This window comes from Ranitomeya variabilis, chromosome 6 (genome assembly GCF_051348905.1).
Source record: "Ranitomeya variabilis isolate aRanVar5 chromosome 6, aRanVar5.hap1, whole genome shotgun sequence".
NCBI lineage: Eukaryota > Metazoa > Chordata > Amphibia > Anura > Dendrobatidae > Ranitomeya > Ranitomeya variabilis.
The window spans coordinates 100,305,981-100,325,057 of NC_135237.1; the positions used below are offsets into that span (position 1 = coordinate 100,305,981).

A 19,077-nucleotide genomic window follows, 5' to 3' on the forward strand; every position below is an offset into this window, starting at 1 on the left:
CATCTGGGCTGCCAGGAGAACATGATAACACTATTATGGGATAGAATTGCCTATTCCCTAGAAGAGGATGATCTATAATATCTAGGATATTTGTTTGCTTTTTTCTTATGTGGAATTCTTTTGAAGATGTATAATCCTGATGAAATCCCTTGGATTACTGTTACTTGTTTATTCTAAATATTTTTTTACACTGACGGGAAGGAATTTATCTAAAGAGAGGGGTAGAAAAAGAAAATATATGAAAAAGGAAAATGCAAGTGGAATTTTGAGAGTAAAGACAGACCTGTGTGTGGGAAAAAAACGCGAGTCAGTGAAGGAAACAGGTCTGGAATGAAGATAATTGCAAATATCATGACGGTGTGTGCCTTCCTAAATCACAAGAATAATGCTGTTGAGGAGAAGGTGCAGATCACGGCTGTGCCAGCTGCAGATACTAGTTCTTATGTTGGCATTCATTTTGTTGCTAGTTATGGTAGCGATGCTGGATCCAGAAGACCAGAGTGAGGACAATTTCAGCTATCTTTCCCACCATCATGGTGGTGGCGGAGGACATCGATGGGTAGGTGTCAACTCACTGCTTGAGTCTGTAGAAGAAACTAATCAATATAAGGTGGAGATTTTGTCTCCACTTTCCTCATTTAGGGATGAGGAACTTATAGCTATTGGGATGTCTGGAAGCAGAAGAACCTTTGACAAAGTCAGGAAGAGCGTGTACAGGATAGTGAAGCAGCACAAGAAGAACAATGAAAATGATGCAGTGACCAACAGTGTGCAGACTGAAAAGGCAAGGAACATACCTGGACTTGATGAAGACGGCAGCCAGAAAATTTCTTTACACAGGGAGATACCCGAGGGCCGACATTCACTGTGAGTACTAATTAAAGACCTTTTAATTTAAAATTACCACGTTTTATACATTCTGTAACAGGTTCTTCTTATCCTACCAATGGTATACATTTTATTTATTTTTTTAAATATCCTGATATTACAGCATTCATTGTTCTGATTTTATTTTCTGACTGTAGATATTTTTATTTTATGTTCAGTACATAGTATGTTCCATTAGTAGCATTTTGAAATAAGGTACATGGTGCATGGCCTATAGGAAGCGATAGTCTAGAGATGTTCATTGGGCATGCTCAGTGATCTGTGCAGAGGTCATTGTGCATTAGAGTACCTGTAATGATCATGGGATGACTACTGATAATGATATGATTTCAGGGTTTGTGTCTTTTTAATACAGATGTTGATATATCAATTTGAAATAAAACTTTACCACAAATATTTTCAATGAGGACCTGACACCAGGAACAAAGTGGCCAGCTTTTGCTCTTATGTCATTCCTGCTGATCCTATTGGTATCATTTTTTAATTTTTTTTCTTAAATCCTCCATACAGTTTCAGAGATATGGTCCTTTTTATTAGTGTTAAACGTTATCGCCCTTACAAAGGTGGCATTGATCACAGTGTAATTATGCAGACAAGCCAAAAGGCACGGCCCCAGAGAATGCTATAATCCACACTCCCTTGCAAAGAAGACTATAAAAATGTGCACTGAATAAAATGGACTGCAACTCTGGAACCGTATGGCAGAATTAAACATAAAGAAAAAATAAAAACAAAAAGCAGGTCACTCACAAGGGCAGTGGTAGTAATAACAGAGCAAAAACTGTCCACTTTTGTCACAGTCTTTTTAACATAAGAATATTAGATCATTTTCTGATTACACATTCCCACAAACACTAGAGCCAGTAGTGTATGTATATATATATATATATATATATATATATATATATATATATGTGGTGCCCCGGAGGGTCCAGTCGCCACAGAGGTACTGCACCTCATCCAGAGGTGTGGAATCCCACTCTTGGGTAAGGAGGGGGCACTACCCAGGACTCTAACACTCACACCCAACACACCCACCATTTCAGTCGGAGCACCTGGGCGTACGCTTAGGGAGGATGGCCTCATCCCAGGCTGGATAGGACTTGGTGGTGGGAGTGGGTGAGGGAAGAAAAAGGGGAGGCGCTTAGAAGGCAGGAGGAGAGTGTGCAGAGAGCAGTTGGTCCATGGAGACCGAAAGAAGAGGAGTGAAGAGCGAAGCTGAGGAGAGAATTGTGAGGGAGAGACAGAAGGAAGCTCCTGGGAGAACAGAAGGGGGTCCTAGGGGCACGGGAAGTGCAGAAGCCACCCATGTGACCGGCATCCACGCCGACCATAGTCGGGTGGAGGGACCAGGTCGCAGTAAGGGGACCGGCCCCAATTTAGTGGAAATCTTCAAGGTTCAGCTAACAAACCGGAGGCTGTGGCATCTGTAAGAGTCACAGTCACATCTCCCCATAATTTGCCAAAAAGGCAGCAGGATAGAATCCAGGGGACTCAGAGGATGTTGCTCGACCAGGTTCATGGCTGCTGGCTTGGGACACTGTGGGTGAGATGCTGGGCAGGAGAGGTGGAAGCCAGTGTAGGGAGAGGACCAGAGAAAGGCATATGAGAGGAGTCCTGGAAAGGTGCACCCCAATTTATCTAGGCGTTTGCTGGGCCACTGACCTGGAGAACACAGCACCAGGCTGGCGTTTGCGGACTAGAGAGCTGTGAGTAAAAAGTGGAACTGCACCTTGCTGTTTCCTTTGAGTTATTGTTGCGTCACCTGCCTGGCATAACCACAACCGCCATCTTTACACCTAACTCTACATCTACCCTGGGGCTAGCTCTACCCGTGGAGAGCTGCACTATCTTTGCTGCGCCACCATCGCCTCAAAGGATCTGACTGCAGTGTCGGCAATTATAGCTGAGCACCACGGGTGGCGTCACAAACAATCCCCTAAAAACGCCCATTCCCCTATAATTTCAATTGACTCTTTCATTGGATGCCCAGGGCCACGTACCTGGTCACTGCTGCCATGACTTCACCTTTAAGAACTGTGCCGACCCAGTACCGAGAACCCCACGGCCCTATGGGGCACTCCATATATATATATACAGTATACATATATACACATTCAGTATAACTAGACTATGTCACGTGCAGGAGCCCAGATTCTGCTTGTTATACTGAATAACATGTTTCTGGTCATAGGTAACACATATAATAGATATATTTTGGAGATGCTTCTAGCCTAGTTATCACAGTACAGTCAAAATCTGGTGCAAAGAAAAAGTCCAGACAGGGTTTAAATATTGAACTGAACTCTTCAAATTCTCCCCTGTTTCAGCTCTTGGGTGAAAGACCCATATTAACAATAGAGTCTGGATTTTTGATTAAAATGTTTTTATTTTAGTAATTATTTTATTATACACCATGATATAGCGCCATCATATTCCACAGTGCTTTACAGACATTATGGTTTTATTACAATTACAAATTCCCATGTCATAATAACTGCATAAACAGTCGATGTGTAATGATTTTCTAAAACCTTTCTAAATATGAATTTATTATTCAGCACACTTCAGAACTGAAATCTTTTTTATTTGTTACCTGTTCATTGCCTACTCAGAGCTTAAAGGGGTTGTCCACTACTAGACAAACCCTAATTAATGGGTCTCAGGAGAGGAGAAAATATAAATTCGATACTTACTGCCTGAATCGGCACCAATTCTCTCAATTCTCCTTACTTTTGGCTCAGCCATAATGTGAACGCGCAGCTGTTCAGCAAGTGTGCTTTGTACAGAGGAGTAGCGCTGGTCTGGAAGGTGGGTGTCAACATTTTCTAAAATAGGTTACATGCCGGAAGGTATTTCTGATTCAAGCTGAGATTACAACTATTTTTGAGTAAGCTCAATAGCATGCCAAAGTAAGAAAGCATTTTTGTCAGTTTTATCATACTTTTGTGGTGTCATATGTGTTCATTTATTTTAATCATGGCAATTATTGTATATAAGTAAGCAAAGAAATTCATATTTATTTTAAGTGAATAGTTTTCTGTTTAAACAGATGTCTGAAGCAAATTTACAATGAGAATCTTCCTACCACCAGCGTTATCATTGCCTTCCATAATGAAGCATGGTCTACGTTACTGAGAACTGTTCATAGTGTGTTAGACAACTCTCCAAAAAAGATCTTGAAGGAAATTATACTCGTGGATGACCTAAGTCACAAAGGTAACACTTTTAAGATTTAATAAAGGGCTAGGAAAGAACCTTCTCCTAATTTCTTTACAAAAACTTTAATGGCCCATGGAAGCCAGTGATTTATTTATTTTCCTTGCTTAAATACTGTCATCATATGTCACAGCTCTTTATAGACTTCATCATCATTATTGTTCCCATTGGGGGTCACAACTCACAATCTAAATTCCCTATCAGTATGTTTTTGGCATGTGAGAGGAAACCCACACATACACGGTGAGAACATGCAAACTCCTTGCAGATGTTCTCCTTAGTAGGATTTGGACCCAGGACCTCAGCACTGCAAGACTTCATTAAGAACCTTTTACCCCTTCACTCCCAAACCTGTTTTTACATTCCTGACCAGGCCAAATGTTACAATTCTGATCAGTGTCACTTTATGTTGTAAGAACTCTGGAATGTTTCAATGTATCCCAGTGATTATTAGAATGTTTTTTGTGACATATTGTACTTTCTTATTGGTTAATTTAGGTAAACTATTTTTGTGTTCATTTGTGAACAAATAGGAATTTTAGCAAAAATTTTGCATTTTTCAAACTTTTAATTTCTATGTTCTTAAACCAGATAGTTATTCACAGAATATAATTAATAAATAACATTTCCCACGTGTCAACTTTCACAAGGGTAACAGAAGAAAATTTACCATAAAATTTGTTGAGCAATTTCTCCTGAGTGCACTGATACCCGATATGTGGTGGAAAAGTACTGTTTGAGCGCTCGGAAGGGAAGGAGCGCCAATTGAATTCTAGAGCACAAGTTTGGCTGGAATAGATTGCGGATGCCATGTCACATTTGAAGAGCCCCTGGAATGTCAAAACAGCAGAAACCCCCACAAGTGGCCCCATTTTGAAAACTACATCTCTTGAGGAATTCATCTAAGGGTGTAGTGAGCATTTCTAACCCTCAGGCGATTCACAGAATTGAATAATTTATTGGCTGAGTAAATGGAAAATTTAGGCACACGTTGCGGATTAGTCTCTGGAATTTTTTGTGCGGATTCTGCATCTCTTGGTAGAAAACGCAGGTGCGGATTTGATGCGTTTTTTATGCGGATTTACTGCGGATTTTGTGTGGATTTCTTGCGTTTTTACCCCTGTCGATTTCCATCATGGAATGGGTACAAAATCGCTGCAGATCCGCACAAAAGAAGTGACATGCTACTTCTTTTAATCAGCAGCGTTTCCACGTGGAATTTTCCGCACCATTAGCACAGCGGTTTTTTTTTTCTCATTGATTTACATTGTACTGTAAATCACTTGCGGATCTGCAGCGTTTCTGCACTGTACAAAACGCTGCGGATCCACAGGAAATCCGCAACGTGTGCACATAGCCTTACACTAAAATATTGCTTTGGTCCCAAGTTTTTCATTTTCAAAAGGAATAATGGGAGAAAACAAATCTCCATGAAGTAAGTTTACATCATTTTGCGGGAACACCTTCGTAACCATGTCGTAAACTGACGTCAAATGTTCTGAAGGACTTCATTTAGAAAATAATCTTCTGTACAGTCTCATCACAATAATATTGCTAGGTTTTTATTCACACTTAGGGTTAGTCACAGTTTTTTTTATGTCTGCATTAACCATGTGATTTAATAGCAATGCACCCAAAATGATGGCTTCACCAAAGAAAAACTAACCCGAGGAACTGACATTTCTTACAATTTGTAATCGGAATCAAATATGGCACATTTGTATCTTGAGTACGTTCTAAAGACTTTAATTAATGTTAGCTTATCCTGTCTACACAATATGGCAAAAGAACAGTTATATTACCAATAAAAAGTGAGATTGTGTGAAACTAACCTGATACAAATTCTGAATAATAACAATTATATTATATTTAATATACATTGAATATTTGTATTTATATATGTCCTTATGTTCCTAGGTCATCTCAAGACTGCCCTAAGTGAATATGTCTCTAGAATAGATGGAGTAAAGCTAATAAGAAGCAACAAGAGACTTGGTGTTATTGGAGGACGGATGCTTGGGGCAGCAAGGGCAACTGGGGAGATTCTTGTATTTATGGACCCACATTGTGAGTGCCACCCAGGCTGGCTAGAACCACTTTTGAGTAGAATAATGACTGACAGGTGTGAGATTATTCTATTATTTTCTATATCAGCACTGTGTCCAATATACCGGTTTAACAAAAAAGTAGTCCGCATATATGACTGAAATGCTTTCTATATTGGTGTCTTGCTTACTGTTACATTCCAGTAAATGTACCTTCAAATCCATTTGAAAGTGACTGTGAAGCCAGTTACTTCAACTAAAGACTTTCTTAGCATCAAGAGCTAATTTACAAGTAATCTATTAAACTTTACTAAGGAAATGTCATCTTTGTGCTATGATGACAACCAAGAAATATGTATGTGCATGTCTTCCTTATGGATAGAAGGTGAGTACTTAGACTACTTTTTTCTGTTGATCCCAAAGAACCCTTGTCTGACAGAGGCAGCAAACTTGCATCAGTTTTCTTTAGTTTCAAAATAGATTTCTTGAATGATACAAATAAGCCATAAAATAAAAATTTTTTTAAAAAATAAGGATAAAAACAGATAAGGATTATAAAGCACAAAAGACGACATTATTTTCGACAACGACGCTATTTTCATCCCCCCCATAAAGGAAAAATGCACAAACATAAGTCAAACGGATATACATTTAAAATTACATTTCACCCACTATATTTTGTGTAAACACCAATGTATAAATTTAAATAATTTTTTTTTCTGAGTCAAACACGCACATCCAGGACACTACAAAACATGGTGTAAAAGTAGCCTTATGCACATTGTTAAAGAGGAATGTTATACATTTTTCAGCAAAAATTGGAATTTTGCTTTGGTTTCTAATAATAACATAATAATATTTTCTATTTCTATTGCGCCAACATATTTTGAAACACCTTACAATTTAGAGAGGACATTTCAGAGTAAGACATAGATCAGCACATACAAAGATGAGTGAGGGCCATGCTCGCAAGTTTACAATCTTTGAGGAAATAGGGGTGACGTGCTTGTCGTGTACAGTCCAGCCATCAATATAATAAATAGGGTCATTCAAATAATGCTGCATGAACCAGTCCCCAGACTGAATCTGTATGAGTACAGATATAAGGTGCTATTCAGTGTGTAGAAGGAGAACAAGGAATAAATTAGGAAGGTGAGGTGATAGGCCACTCTAAAGAAAACTGTTTTTAGTGTACACTTGAAACTGTGGATACTTGTAATTAATTGGATTGTCTGGGATAGCGCATTCCAGAAAACTGGTGCAGCACGAGAGAAGTTCTGGAGACAGAAGTGGGAGGTTAGGATTATAGAGGATGTTCGTCTCCAGTTATTAGTGATAGAGAGAATGGGTAGGGTGGTAGACAGAGATGAGGGAATGTGGGAGGACATGTAGGGTGGTGCAGAACTAAGTTTATATTTGACGCTGTAGCGCATGAGCAACCAGTGCAAAGACTGGCAGCATCGGTGTAGTGGTTGGAGAGAAATATTATAGTGGCTGCAATTGGCTAATACTTTTTAAATATTTTCTCCCACAATTATTAATTTAAATGCGTTCAAATATTCTCCAGAAAATAGATGTTACTGCTAGACTCTTTCTAAATCAGCTTTTTACACAATGTACTATAGCGAATAAGGAGTTAATAACAATGTAAAAGCTTCTGAAACCAAATAATTTCCCAGGGGAGTGACTGCTTATGTGTGTTACATTATGTGGATGCCAGAAATAGACCTCTAAATTTAATTATAAAAAGTTCAACTCTAAAAATACTCTATGGTCAATATCCTGATGTCTACAATATGTTTTTATTGTTTCATCTAATTTGTAACAGTTCTGAAGATTAGCAACGCACAGCACGATACTTTCCTATTACTCTAACATCCTGACAAAAGTGCTTTGCAATTTCAAGACGAAATAGTGAATGACTGCTGTAGACTTTGTAAATACTTTGAATATTGAAAGGTGCTATCACACACATTGTGAAAAGGTACATTTACTGCGTATAAGGTTGCTAAAATTTACACTCTTGCTTTACACAGCTTGAAGACTAACAGATATTGTTGTCCAGTTGAAAACAGTGGCACAGCTCTTCTTCTCAAGTTCACCACAAAGAAATTTCGATTAGTTGTCTTCAAGGAGTTATTAATTTCAATTAGCTAAATGGATTCTTATTAGAGCATAAGAATATCATTTTTGAAAATTTTGGCACACATTGCATTTGGGCGAAATTTAGCAACCTTTTATAATTCTGTGTTACACTTGCCACTTTTAATACTCGGTGAGAAAGTAAGCTTTATTAGCAAAGTAAATTAGTTTAAAGGGGTTGTCCAGGTTTGTCACAAAAGCGTACAGTCACTCTATGTGGCTGCTGCATACTTGTAAATCCTACAAGCGAATTGAGAGAGGCCGCACACGTCTAGTCAGAATTTGGTCGGCAGTAGTGAGGAGCGAGTATACTCGTTGCTTGGGTTTTCCCGAGCACGCTCGGGTGATCTCCGAGTATTTGTTATTGCTCGGAGATATAGTTTTCATCGCCTCAGTTGCATGATTTACGGCTGCCAGATAGGCTGAATACATGTGAGGAATGCCTGTTTGTTAGGGAATTCTCACATGTATTCAGCCTGTCCAGCAGTCGTAAATTATGCTGCTGAGGCGATGAAAACGAAATCTCTGAACAATAAGAAATACTCGGAGATCACCTGAGCGTGCTCGGGAAAACCCAAGCAACCAGTATACTCGCTCATCACTAGTCGGCAGCATGCATCCTATGCAGTCACAGTACCACTCAATCTCGTTGTCAGCACTGGAGAACTGTGACAGCTCAAGTTGCTAGGATTTTTACAAGTCTACAGCCACATAGAGTGACTGCAGACTTTCATCTTAGGCTGCCGTCACACTAGCGAGTTTTACCGACGTAAGAGCGCATAAAATACGTCCGTAAAACACGCCTAACAAACGGCTCAATTATTCCCAATGGGTCAGGTCCTATCAGCCGTATATAACGCATCCGTAATATACGCCTTTCTACGGCCGTACAAAATCGCAGCATGCTGCGTTTGTCAGCGTATTGCACAAGAAATACGCCAATGAAAGTCTATGGGGGCGAGAAAAATACAGATTCCACACGGACCAGCAGTGTGACTTGCGAGAAATACGCAGCGGTGTTAGTGAAAAGCCGGTAATTCAATTGCCGGCTTTTCATTTCTCCTGCACAAACCCGACAGGATATGAGACATGGTTTACATACAGTAAACCATCTCATATCCCCTTTTTTTTTTGCATATTCCACACTACTAATGTTAGTAGTGTGTATGTGCAAAATTTGGGCGCTGTAGCTTGTAAAATAAAGGGTTAAATCGCGGAAAAAATTGGCGTGGGCTCCCGCGCAATTTTCTCCGCCAGAGTGGTAAAGCCAGTGACTGAGGGCAGATATTAATAGCCAGGAGAGGGTCCATGGTTATTGGCCCCCCCTGGCTACAAACATCTGCCCCCAGCCACCCCAGAAAAGGCACATCTGGAAGATGCGCCTATTCTGGCACTTGGCCACTCTCTTCCCACTCCCGTGTAGCGGTGGGATATGGGGTAATGAAGGGTTAATGTCACCTTGTAAGGTGACATTAAGCCAGATTAATAATGGAGAGGCGTCAATTATGTCACCTATCCATTATTAATCCAATTGTATGAAAGGGTTAAAAAACACACACATTATTAAAAAGTATTTTAATGAAATAAACAAACAGGTTGTTTTAGTATTTTATTGCTCTCTCAATCCATCCGGAAGACCCTCGCTTGGCAAAATAATAAACCAACAATATACATACCTTCTGATGAACTGTCAGGTCCCACGAAGTAAATCCATCTGAAGGGGTTAAATCATTTTACAGCCAGGAGCTGCGCTGTAGCACTGCTCGTGGCTGTAAAAACCCCGGATGCTGAAAGGAAAGCTGGGTGATCTGTACTTACATTGAGTTGCAGTGAGGCACCCTCTGGTGGATGTTCTCATGAACTGCAGCCTTGGAAAAGTTCCCACGCTCGAGTTCATATGAGTTCATCCACCAGAGGGCGCCTCACCGCGACTCAATGTAAGTACAGATCACCCAGCTTTCCTTTCAGCACCCGGGGTTTTTACAGCCACGAGCAGTGCTTCATCGCAGCTCCTGGCTGTAAAATGATTTAACCCCTTCAGATGGATTTACTTCGTGGGACCTGACAGTTCATCCGAAGGTATGTATATTGTTGGTTTATTATTTTGCCAAGCGAGGGTCTTCCGGATGGATTGAGAGAGCAATAAAATACTAAAACAACCTGTTTGTTTATTTCATTAAAATACTTTTTAATAATGTGTGTATGTGTTTTTTAACCCTTTCATACAATTGGATTAATAATGGATAGGTGACATAATTGACGCCTCTCCATTATTAATCTGGCTTAATGTCACCTTACAAGGTGACATTAACCCTTCATTACCCCATATCCCACCGCTACACGGGAGTGGGAAGAGAGTGGCCAAGTGCCAGAATAGGCGCATCTTCCAGATGTGCCTTTTCTGGGGTGGCTGGGGGCAGATGTTTGTAGCCAGGGGGGGCCAATAACCATGGACCCTCTCTAGGCTATTAATATCTGCCCTCAGTCACTGGCTTTACCACTCTGGCGGAGAAAATTGCGCGGGAGCCCACACCAATTTTTTCCACGATTTAATCCTTTATTTTAGCAGCTACAGCACCCAAATTTTGCACATACACACTACTAACATTAGTAGTGTGGAATATGCAAAAAAAAAGGGATATGAGATGGTTTACTGTATGTAAACCATGTCTCATATCATGTCGGGTTTGTGAAGGAGAAATGAGAAGCCGGCAATTGAATTACCGGCTTTTCACATATATCGCGCTGAATTAAATATAAATACAGAATATATACAGTATATATGTGTCTAAATGACATATATATATATATATATATATATATATATATATATATATATATATACTGTATATATGTTTTACCGAACATTTGAGCACATAAATCCATTAGATGTCGGTTTTGCAAGCCTGCGAGAAAATATCGCAGTACGGATGCCATACGGATTACATACGGAGGATGCCATGCGCAAAATACGCTGACACACCCTGCCTACGGATGACATACGGATCACTATTTTGGGAACATTTCTCCGTATTACGGCTGTATTACGGCCGTAAAAAACGGACCGTATTGTCTTACGCTGAGTGTGACGCCTGCCTTAAACTGTTAACTGAAGCGTTATATCTAAAAATGCACCAAATGTATCAAACATTATGCAACACTTTGCTAAATTTAGCACAAAGAAACATCAGTTCAGCAAAGCTGACCTAAAAAATACTCTTCATGATAAATTTCCCCCTTAGTCTTTTCACCAACTTGTTTGGCTATTATTTTTCAGTTTGGGCTATTTTACAAAATCTTATTTGGCCTCATCCTTTGTACCCCCTTTACAATCTGCAACGGTATTTTGTACTAGATCAGCAATTTACTTTTATGACCTAAGCTTGAAGCTTTAGTTATAGGTGTAGTGCCGACGTCCCTGCACGCTGCTCCTCTCCCACGGCAGGGACATCAGCTCATTCAGTGCTGTGGCCCATGTCTAGGACTTCCTCCTCCTTCCTCTGCGGCTGCTGCCTGGGGTCTGCGCACTGCACGCAGATCCCCAGGCACTGTGCTTAGGACACATGCTCCCTCATTCTTAAAGGGGCCAATCGAGCGATCATGAAGTGTCTCCAGCCAATGGCTGGGAGACACTTATTATTTAAGGCACCTTCACCTGAATGTAGGTGCCTATGAAAACATTGTTAGTTTGTTCCCAACACACTTGCTAATTCTCAGGTCCCTGTATGTTAGTTCCCACTGGTTCTGCTAGAGTCTATCCATTCCTAATCTGCGTACCAGTGCCTACCATGTCAGTCTGTATTTCAGCCAGACCCACCTGCACCTGCAGTGCCAATCTGTATTATCAATTGCAATAATTTTCTGGGAGAAATACTTCATTTTCTGTAACAATTTCAAGGGTGCCAAGACTTTCAGCCATGACTATACAATATATCTATATATATATATATATATATATATATATATATATATATATATAGTGGGAAAGCTACACACTTCGGTGTGTGGTGGGGTACTGTTTCCATTGAAATGTCCAGGTTGGTTTATTGGACCTTCACAATCCATGCCACATGCAAAGGAAAATGAGCAGCCTTTCAGTGCAGGTAAAACAAAGTAAAAAGTTCAAAAAGAGTCACTTTAGAGACAGTCCAAAACACACAGGCTGGATAGCATCAAGTATACCGACTCAGTCTGGAGATATCACACAGGACTTCTTTTTACCTCCACACATAGACCATGTGTCCAACAAACAGACTACATTTTACTCTGTGAACCATACCCACAGGTGAGTATGTGGGCAGCCAGACCCGCCCATCTCTCAGGCTGCCTGTAAACCTGACCCAGATGCACAAAACTATGTGTCCGGCAGCTACCTTACAATACATATATATATACAGTATATATAGCCTCATTATCACTTTTAATTATTATGTTCACATTTTTTACAACATATTTTTGGGCGACTTTTTGCACCTCCCGTCTACTTCTGTTTTTAAAATGTCTTTTGTGTTATATGTTTGTTATCTTTTGTTTGCATTAATAATGATATAATTATTGATTTATTTGTCTTATCAGGGCAGCACGGTGGCTCAGTGGTTAGCTCTGCAGCGCTGGGGTCCTGGGTTCAAATCCCACCCAGGACAACATCTGCAAGGAGTTTGTATGTTCTTCCCGTGTTTGCGTGGGTTTCCTCCGGGTACTCCGGTTTCCTCCCACATTCCAAAGACATATTGATAGGGAATATAAAGAGCTGCGGAATATGTTAGCGCTATATAAAAAATAAAGATTATTATTATCATTTTTGTATTACTTCATGCATTGATTCTACATTTGTTGATAACTTCTGAAATTTATGGTGATGCCAATTTCAACTTTTTTTTACTCTAGATTGCTGAAATAAACATTGTAAGTAGATGGCTGTATATGATACTTTAATATACAGTGTATTAAATAAATGCTAAAAATTAAAACATATCTCATCATAGGACAGTAAGAAACACTTTCTTTTCACATTCTATTAGGGCAAGAAATTATATTTTGTGAATGATCCTAAAAGAAAATATTCTAAGAAATGTAATCCGTGACTAATAATAGTAACCATTTTATGTAACCTTGTGCACAATAAAAGCAAACAGATATTTTTCTCTTTGTTTTAAGGAATTGTATAGTGTCACCTGTTTTAGATGTAATTGACGGGAGAACGTTCAAGTATTATCACTCTACGGACTTGAGACAAGGAGTGTTTGACTGGAGCCTCGATTTTCACTGGGTTACTCTATCAGAAAGTGACCAGAAGGTACAGCAATCCACCATCGTTCCATTCAGGTAATATTTTCATGCACTGCTCAGGATGAAGTTGTCTGACACTCACATAAGCATATATTGTAACTGATAGAATGGATTTCTATTTGACCACATAGGAGCCCACAAAAATCGCAGAGGTGTGTCCACTGTTTAGGATACCTCTTTTAAGTGGAGAGTAGCTAACAAATAGTTCTAACACTGGTGGCCCTGGTCTATCTATGTGTTAAATGTAAGAAACATGTGACCATTTTGTTGTGGTAAAAATACGGCATTTTTATAGATTACTAACTTGAAGTTCTTGATTTAAAGTATTTTATTTACAATAAGTTATTAAGTGTGGAAATGTTTTACATTTTGTGTGTTCTATGTAACCAGGACTCCAGTAATACCCGGATGCGTTATAGCCGTTGATCGTCACTACTTCCAGAACATTGGGGCATTTGATACATTCATGAATGTTTCAGGCGTGGAAAATATAGAGCTTTCTATCCGGGTAAATTATTAAAAATATGTATTTTATTTTTACAAATAAAATAGGATCCACGTTAGTGCAGGATTTTTAAACCTGAACACAGACTGTAGGCTATAATAAGATTTAGAACAAGATGTAGCAGCACTGTAGTAGTGAAATGCAGCCCGCGCACATGATAATAAGCCAAGGCCAGGTCAGCGCAAGGCAAAAAAACAAGTCTGACTTTTTCCTCTAATGCTTCATTTGTGACTATTATTGTGTTTAGCTAATGACAAGTTTGTATCAACCACAAAGATCAGGGTTGCTATTAGAAAATGAACTACTAAGAAATTAGGGATAAGAACATGTTTTACCAAAATACATAGTTATTATGGGGGCACTGTTCATGGCAGCCAAACAAATGTTAATAGGGCTTAGCACAAGTTACTCCGTCTTCCAGATTCCAGGGTTGCCCCGGCCTTCACCAATTATTCCATGTACAGAGATTTGGACTTACACAGTGGTCCTGGTTTTGGTACGAAGAAGTCAGCTCCAGGCCGTTGTAACAAGTTGCCACCAAGAAGGTTTGTCATAGAAGGTTGTTACCAGGAGGTCAAAGTCAGAGGCAGAATGATTAGGCAGGAGAACCATTAGAAACAAGGGCTGAGGTCAGAACACGGTCAATACAGGAGAGGAGGAAACAGACTGCGGACAACCAAAGTAGTATCCACTATAACTGGAAAAGGAAATTTACTCTTAGGGAGAAACACTAACTAGCCAGGAATAAATCCTTAACCTTCCAGGCTGGGTGGAACCACAAATTCCAGGCGTAGTACTGCTCTGCATCACCTACCATCAATATTCCATGACAAACAGGTGAGTAGAATTGAGTAAAAGTTCAAAGATTCTTGTCACTCTCTTAAGACACTACAGTTTGGTCCTGATTGAAGATATCAATAATTGACTACATTTGCCTAATGGATCCAGTTCTGATCCATGATTTTAAACATTGGCAGGGAGAGAGAAGCTGACTTATGTGATATTTTAAGCAGGATGCTGCCTTACCCAGAGAGGTGACCGATGTCATTCTTCCTACCTTATTATGCCATTTTGTGTGTGGGTTGCGTTCATGTGCTGCCTCCCAATTTCTTCAAGGGTTCATCAAGTGGAAAAAAACAGCAGAAAAAAGGCAGAGATGTTTACCTGCCCAGGCCTCCAAACAAATGCACTATCAGGATGCAGTGGGCCCATGTAGTTAAGATGGCGGCAAAACAGGTGCAAAAATACCGATGAGACAACCACTCTCAGTCTGCCAATCCATGGAGGAGGTGGTTGCTTGGTATATTAATGCACAATAGAGGTTTGCATGCGGCGCTGTTCACATACAGGTGATGCACAGCATCTGGCTTAAAGCCTACTAGTGACGGCCGTACTATTAGATCAGGCAGGCTGCCCAGTGCTTTCCAAATGCATCCCATGTGAACAGACACCACACTTTACAAGACCTTGACGTGGGTTGCGAGCTTACATATCTTGGCCAAAATATCTCCGGCTTAACCAGAGTTATATCCATTAGTAATTTGGAGGGTCTACATCTCATGTTGACATCCTGATAAGATTTACAGTGGGGGAAATAAGTATTTGATCCCTTGCTGATTTTGTAAGTTTGCCCACTGACAAAGACATGAACAGTCTATAATTTTAGACTGGGTAGGTTAATTTTAACATTGAGAGACAGAATATAAAAAATAAAATCCAGAAAATCACATTGTAGAAATTATATAAATGTATTTGCATTTTGCAGTGAGAAATACGTATTTGATCCCTCTGGCAAACAAGACTTAATACTTGGTGGCAAAACCCTTATTGGCAAACACAGCAGTCTAATGTTTTTTGTAGTTGATGATGAGGTTTGCTCACATGTCAGGAGGAATTTTGGTCCACTCTTTGCAGATCATCTCTAAATCATTAAGATTTTGAGGCTGTCGCTTTGCAACTTGGAGCTTCAACTTCCTCCATATGTTTTCTATGGGATTAAGGTCTGGAGACTGGCTAGGCCACTCCATGACCTTAACCCCTTCATGACCCAGCCTATTTTGGCCTTAATGACCTTGCCGTTTTTTGAAATTCTGACCAGTGTCCCTTTATGAGGTAATAACTCAGGAACGCTTCAACGGATCCTAGCGATTCTGAGATTGTTTTTTCGTGACATATTGGGCTTCATGTTAGTGGTAAATTTAGGTCGATAATTTCTGAGTTTATTTGTGAAAAAAACGGAAATTTGGCAAAAAATTTGAAAATTTCGCAATTTTCACATTTTGAATTTTTATTCTGTTAAACCAGAGAGTTATGTGACACAAAATAGTTAATAAATAACGTTTCCCACATGTCTACTTTACATCAGCACAATTTTGGAAACATTTTTTTTTTTGCTAGGAAGTTATAAGGGTTAAAATTTGACCAGTGATTTCTTATTTTTACAACAAAATTTACAAAACCATTTTTTTTAGGGACCACCTCACATTTGAAGTCATTTTGAGGGTTCTATATGGCTGAAAATACCCAAAAGTGACACCATTCTAAAAACTGCACCCCTCAAGGTGCTCAAAACCACATTCAAGAAGTTTATTAACCCTTCAGGTGTTTCACAGCAGCAGAAGCAACATGGAAGTAAAAAATGAACATTTAACTTTTTAGTCACAAAAATGATATTTTAGCAACAATTTTTTTATTTTCCCAGCGGTAAAAGGAGAAACTGGACCACGGACGTTGTTGTCCAATTTGTCCTGAGTACGCTGATACCTCATATGTGGGGGTAAACCACTGTTTGGGCGCACGGCAGGGCTCGGAAGGGAAGGAGCGCCATTTGGCTTTTTGAATGGAAAATTAGCTCCAATCATTAGCGGACACCATGTCGCGTTTGGAGAGCCCCTGTGTGCCTAAACATTGGAGCTCCCGCACAAGTGACCCCATTTTGGAAACTAGACCTCCCAAGGAACTAATCTAGATGTGTGGTGAGCACTTTGAACCCCCAAGTGCTTCACAGAAGTTTATAACGCAGAGCCGTGAAAATAAAAAATGTGTTTCCTTTCCTCAAAAATATTTTTTTAGCCCAGAATTTTTTTATTTTTGCAAGAGTAACAGGAGAAATTGGACCCCAAAAGTTGTTGTCCAGTTTCTCCTGAGTACGCTGATACCCCATATGTGGGGGTAAACCACTGTTTTGGCACACGTCGGGGTTCGGAAGGGAAGTAGTGACGTTTTGAAATGCAGACTTTGATGGAATGCTCTGCGGGCATCATGTTGCGTTTGCAGAGCCCCTGATGTGCCTAAACAGTAGGAACTCCCCACAAGTGACTCCATTTTGGAAACTAGACCCCCAAGGGAACTTATCTAGATGTGTGGTGAGCACTTTGAACCCCCAAGTGCTTCACAGAAGTTTATAATGCAGAGCCGTGAAAATAATAAATGTGTTTCCTTTCCTCAAAAATATTTTTTTAGCCCAGAATTTTTTATTTTTGCAAGAGTAACAGGAAAAATTGGACCCCAAATGTTGTTGTCCAGTTTCTCCTGAGTACGCTGATACCCCATATGTGGGGGTAAACCACTGTTTGGGCACATGCCGGGGCTCGGAAGGGAAGTAGTGACGTTTTGGAATGCAGACTTTGATGGAATGGTCTGCGGGCATCATGTTACGTTTGCAGAGCCCCTGATATGCCTAAACAGTAGAAACCCCCCACAAGTGACCCCATTTTGGAAACTAGACCCCCCAAGGAACTTATCTAGATGTGTGGTGAGCACGTTCAACCCCCAAGTGCTTCATAGAAGTTTACAACGCAGAGCCGTGAAAATAAAAAATCATTTTTCTTTCCTCAAAAAAGATGTTTTAGCAAGCAATTTTTTATTTTCACAAGGGTAACAGGAGAATTTGGACCCCAATATTTGTTGCCCAGTTTGTTGTGAGTACGCTGATACCCCATATGTGGGGGTAAACCACTGTTTGGGCGCACGTCAGGGCTCGGAAGGGAAGTAGTGACATTTGAAATGCAGACTTTGATGGAATGGTCTGCGGGCGTCACATTGCATTTGCAGAGCCCCTGATGTACCTAAACAGTAGAAACACCCCACAAGTGACCCCATTTTGGAAACTAGACCCCCGAAGGAACTTATCTAGATGTGTGGTGAGCACTTTCAACCCCCAAGTGCTTCACAGAAGTTTATAACGCAGAGCCGTGAAAATAAAAAATAATTGTTCTTTCCTCAAAAATTATGTTTTAGCAAGTAATTTTTTATTTTTGCAAGGGAAACAGGAGAAATTGGACCCCAACAGTTGTTGCCCAGTTTGTCCTGAGTACGCTGGTACCCCAAATGTGGGGGTAAACCACTGTTTGGGCGCACGTCGGGGCTTGGAAGGGCGGGAGCACCATTTGACTTTTTGAACGCAAGATTGGCTGGAATCAATGGTGGCGCCATGTTGCGTTTGGAGACCCCTGATGTGCCTAAACAGTGGAAACCCCTCAATTCTAACTTCAACACTAACCCCAACACACCCCTAATCCTAATCCCAACTGTAGCCATAACCCTAATCACAACCCTAACCCCAACACACCCCTAACCACAACCCTAACCGCAACACACCCGTAACCCTAATTCCAACCCTAATCCTAACCCTAATCCCAACCTTAACCCTAATCCCAACCCTAACCACAACTGTAACCCCAACACACCCCTAACCCTATCCGTAACCCTAACCACAAGCCTAATCTTAACCCTATTTCAAACCCTAGCCCTAATTCCAACCCTAACTCTAATTCCAACCCTAACCCTAAGGCTATGTGCCCACGTTGCGGATTCGTGTGAGATTTTTCCGCACGATTTTTGAAAAATCTGCAGGTAAAAGGCACTGCGTTTTACCTGCGGATTTACAGCAGATTTCCAGTGTTTTTTTGTGCGGATTTCACCTGCGGATTCCTATTGAGGAACAGGTGTAAAACGCTGCGGAATCCGCACAAAGAATTGACATGCTGC

At 40.3% G+C, this 19,077-nt stretch overlaps 1 protein-coding gene across 2 annotated transcripts in view; it reads left to right on the forward strand.

Moving 5' to 3' along the window:
- The first annotated feature begins 203 nt into the window (after nt 1-203).
- The window catches only part of GALNT15 (polypeptide N-acetylgalactosaminyltransferase 15), a 42,155-nt gene continuing 23,281 nt past the window's right edge, over nt 204-19,077 (forward strand). The window contains exons 1-5 of one of the 2 annotated variants that reach the window (XM_077268858.1): nt 204-867; nt 3,941-4,107; nt 6,025-6,229; nt 13,452-13,619; nt 13,974-14,091. In XM_077268858.1, coding sequence (XP_077124973.1) covers nt 386-867; nt 3,941-4,107; nt 6,025-6,229; nt 13,452-13,619; nt 13,974-14,091 — 1,140 coding nt within the window. In that variant the 5' untranslated portion in view covers nt 204-385. The remainder of the gene's footprint in view (nt 868-3,940; nt 4,108-6,024; nt 6,230-13,451; nt 13,620-13,973; nt 14,092-19,077) is intronic. The other variant, XM_077268857.1, reaches the window with a different exon arrangement.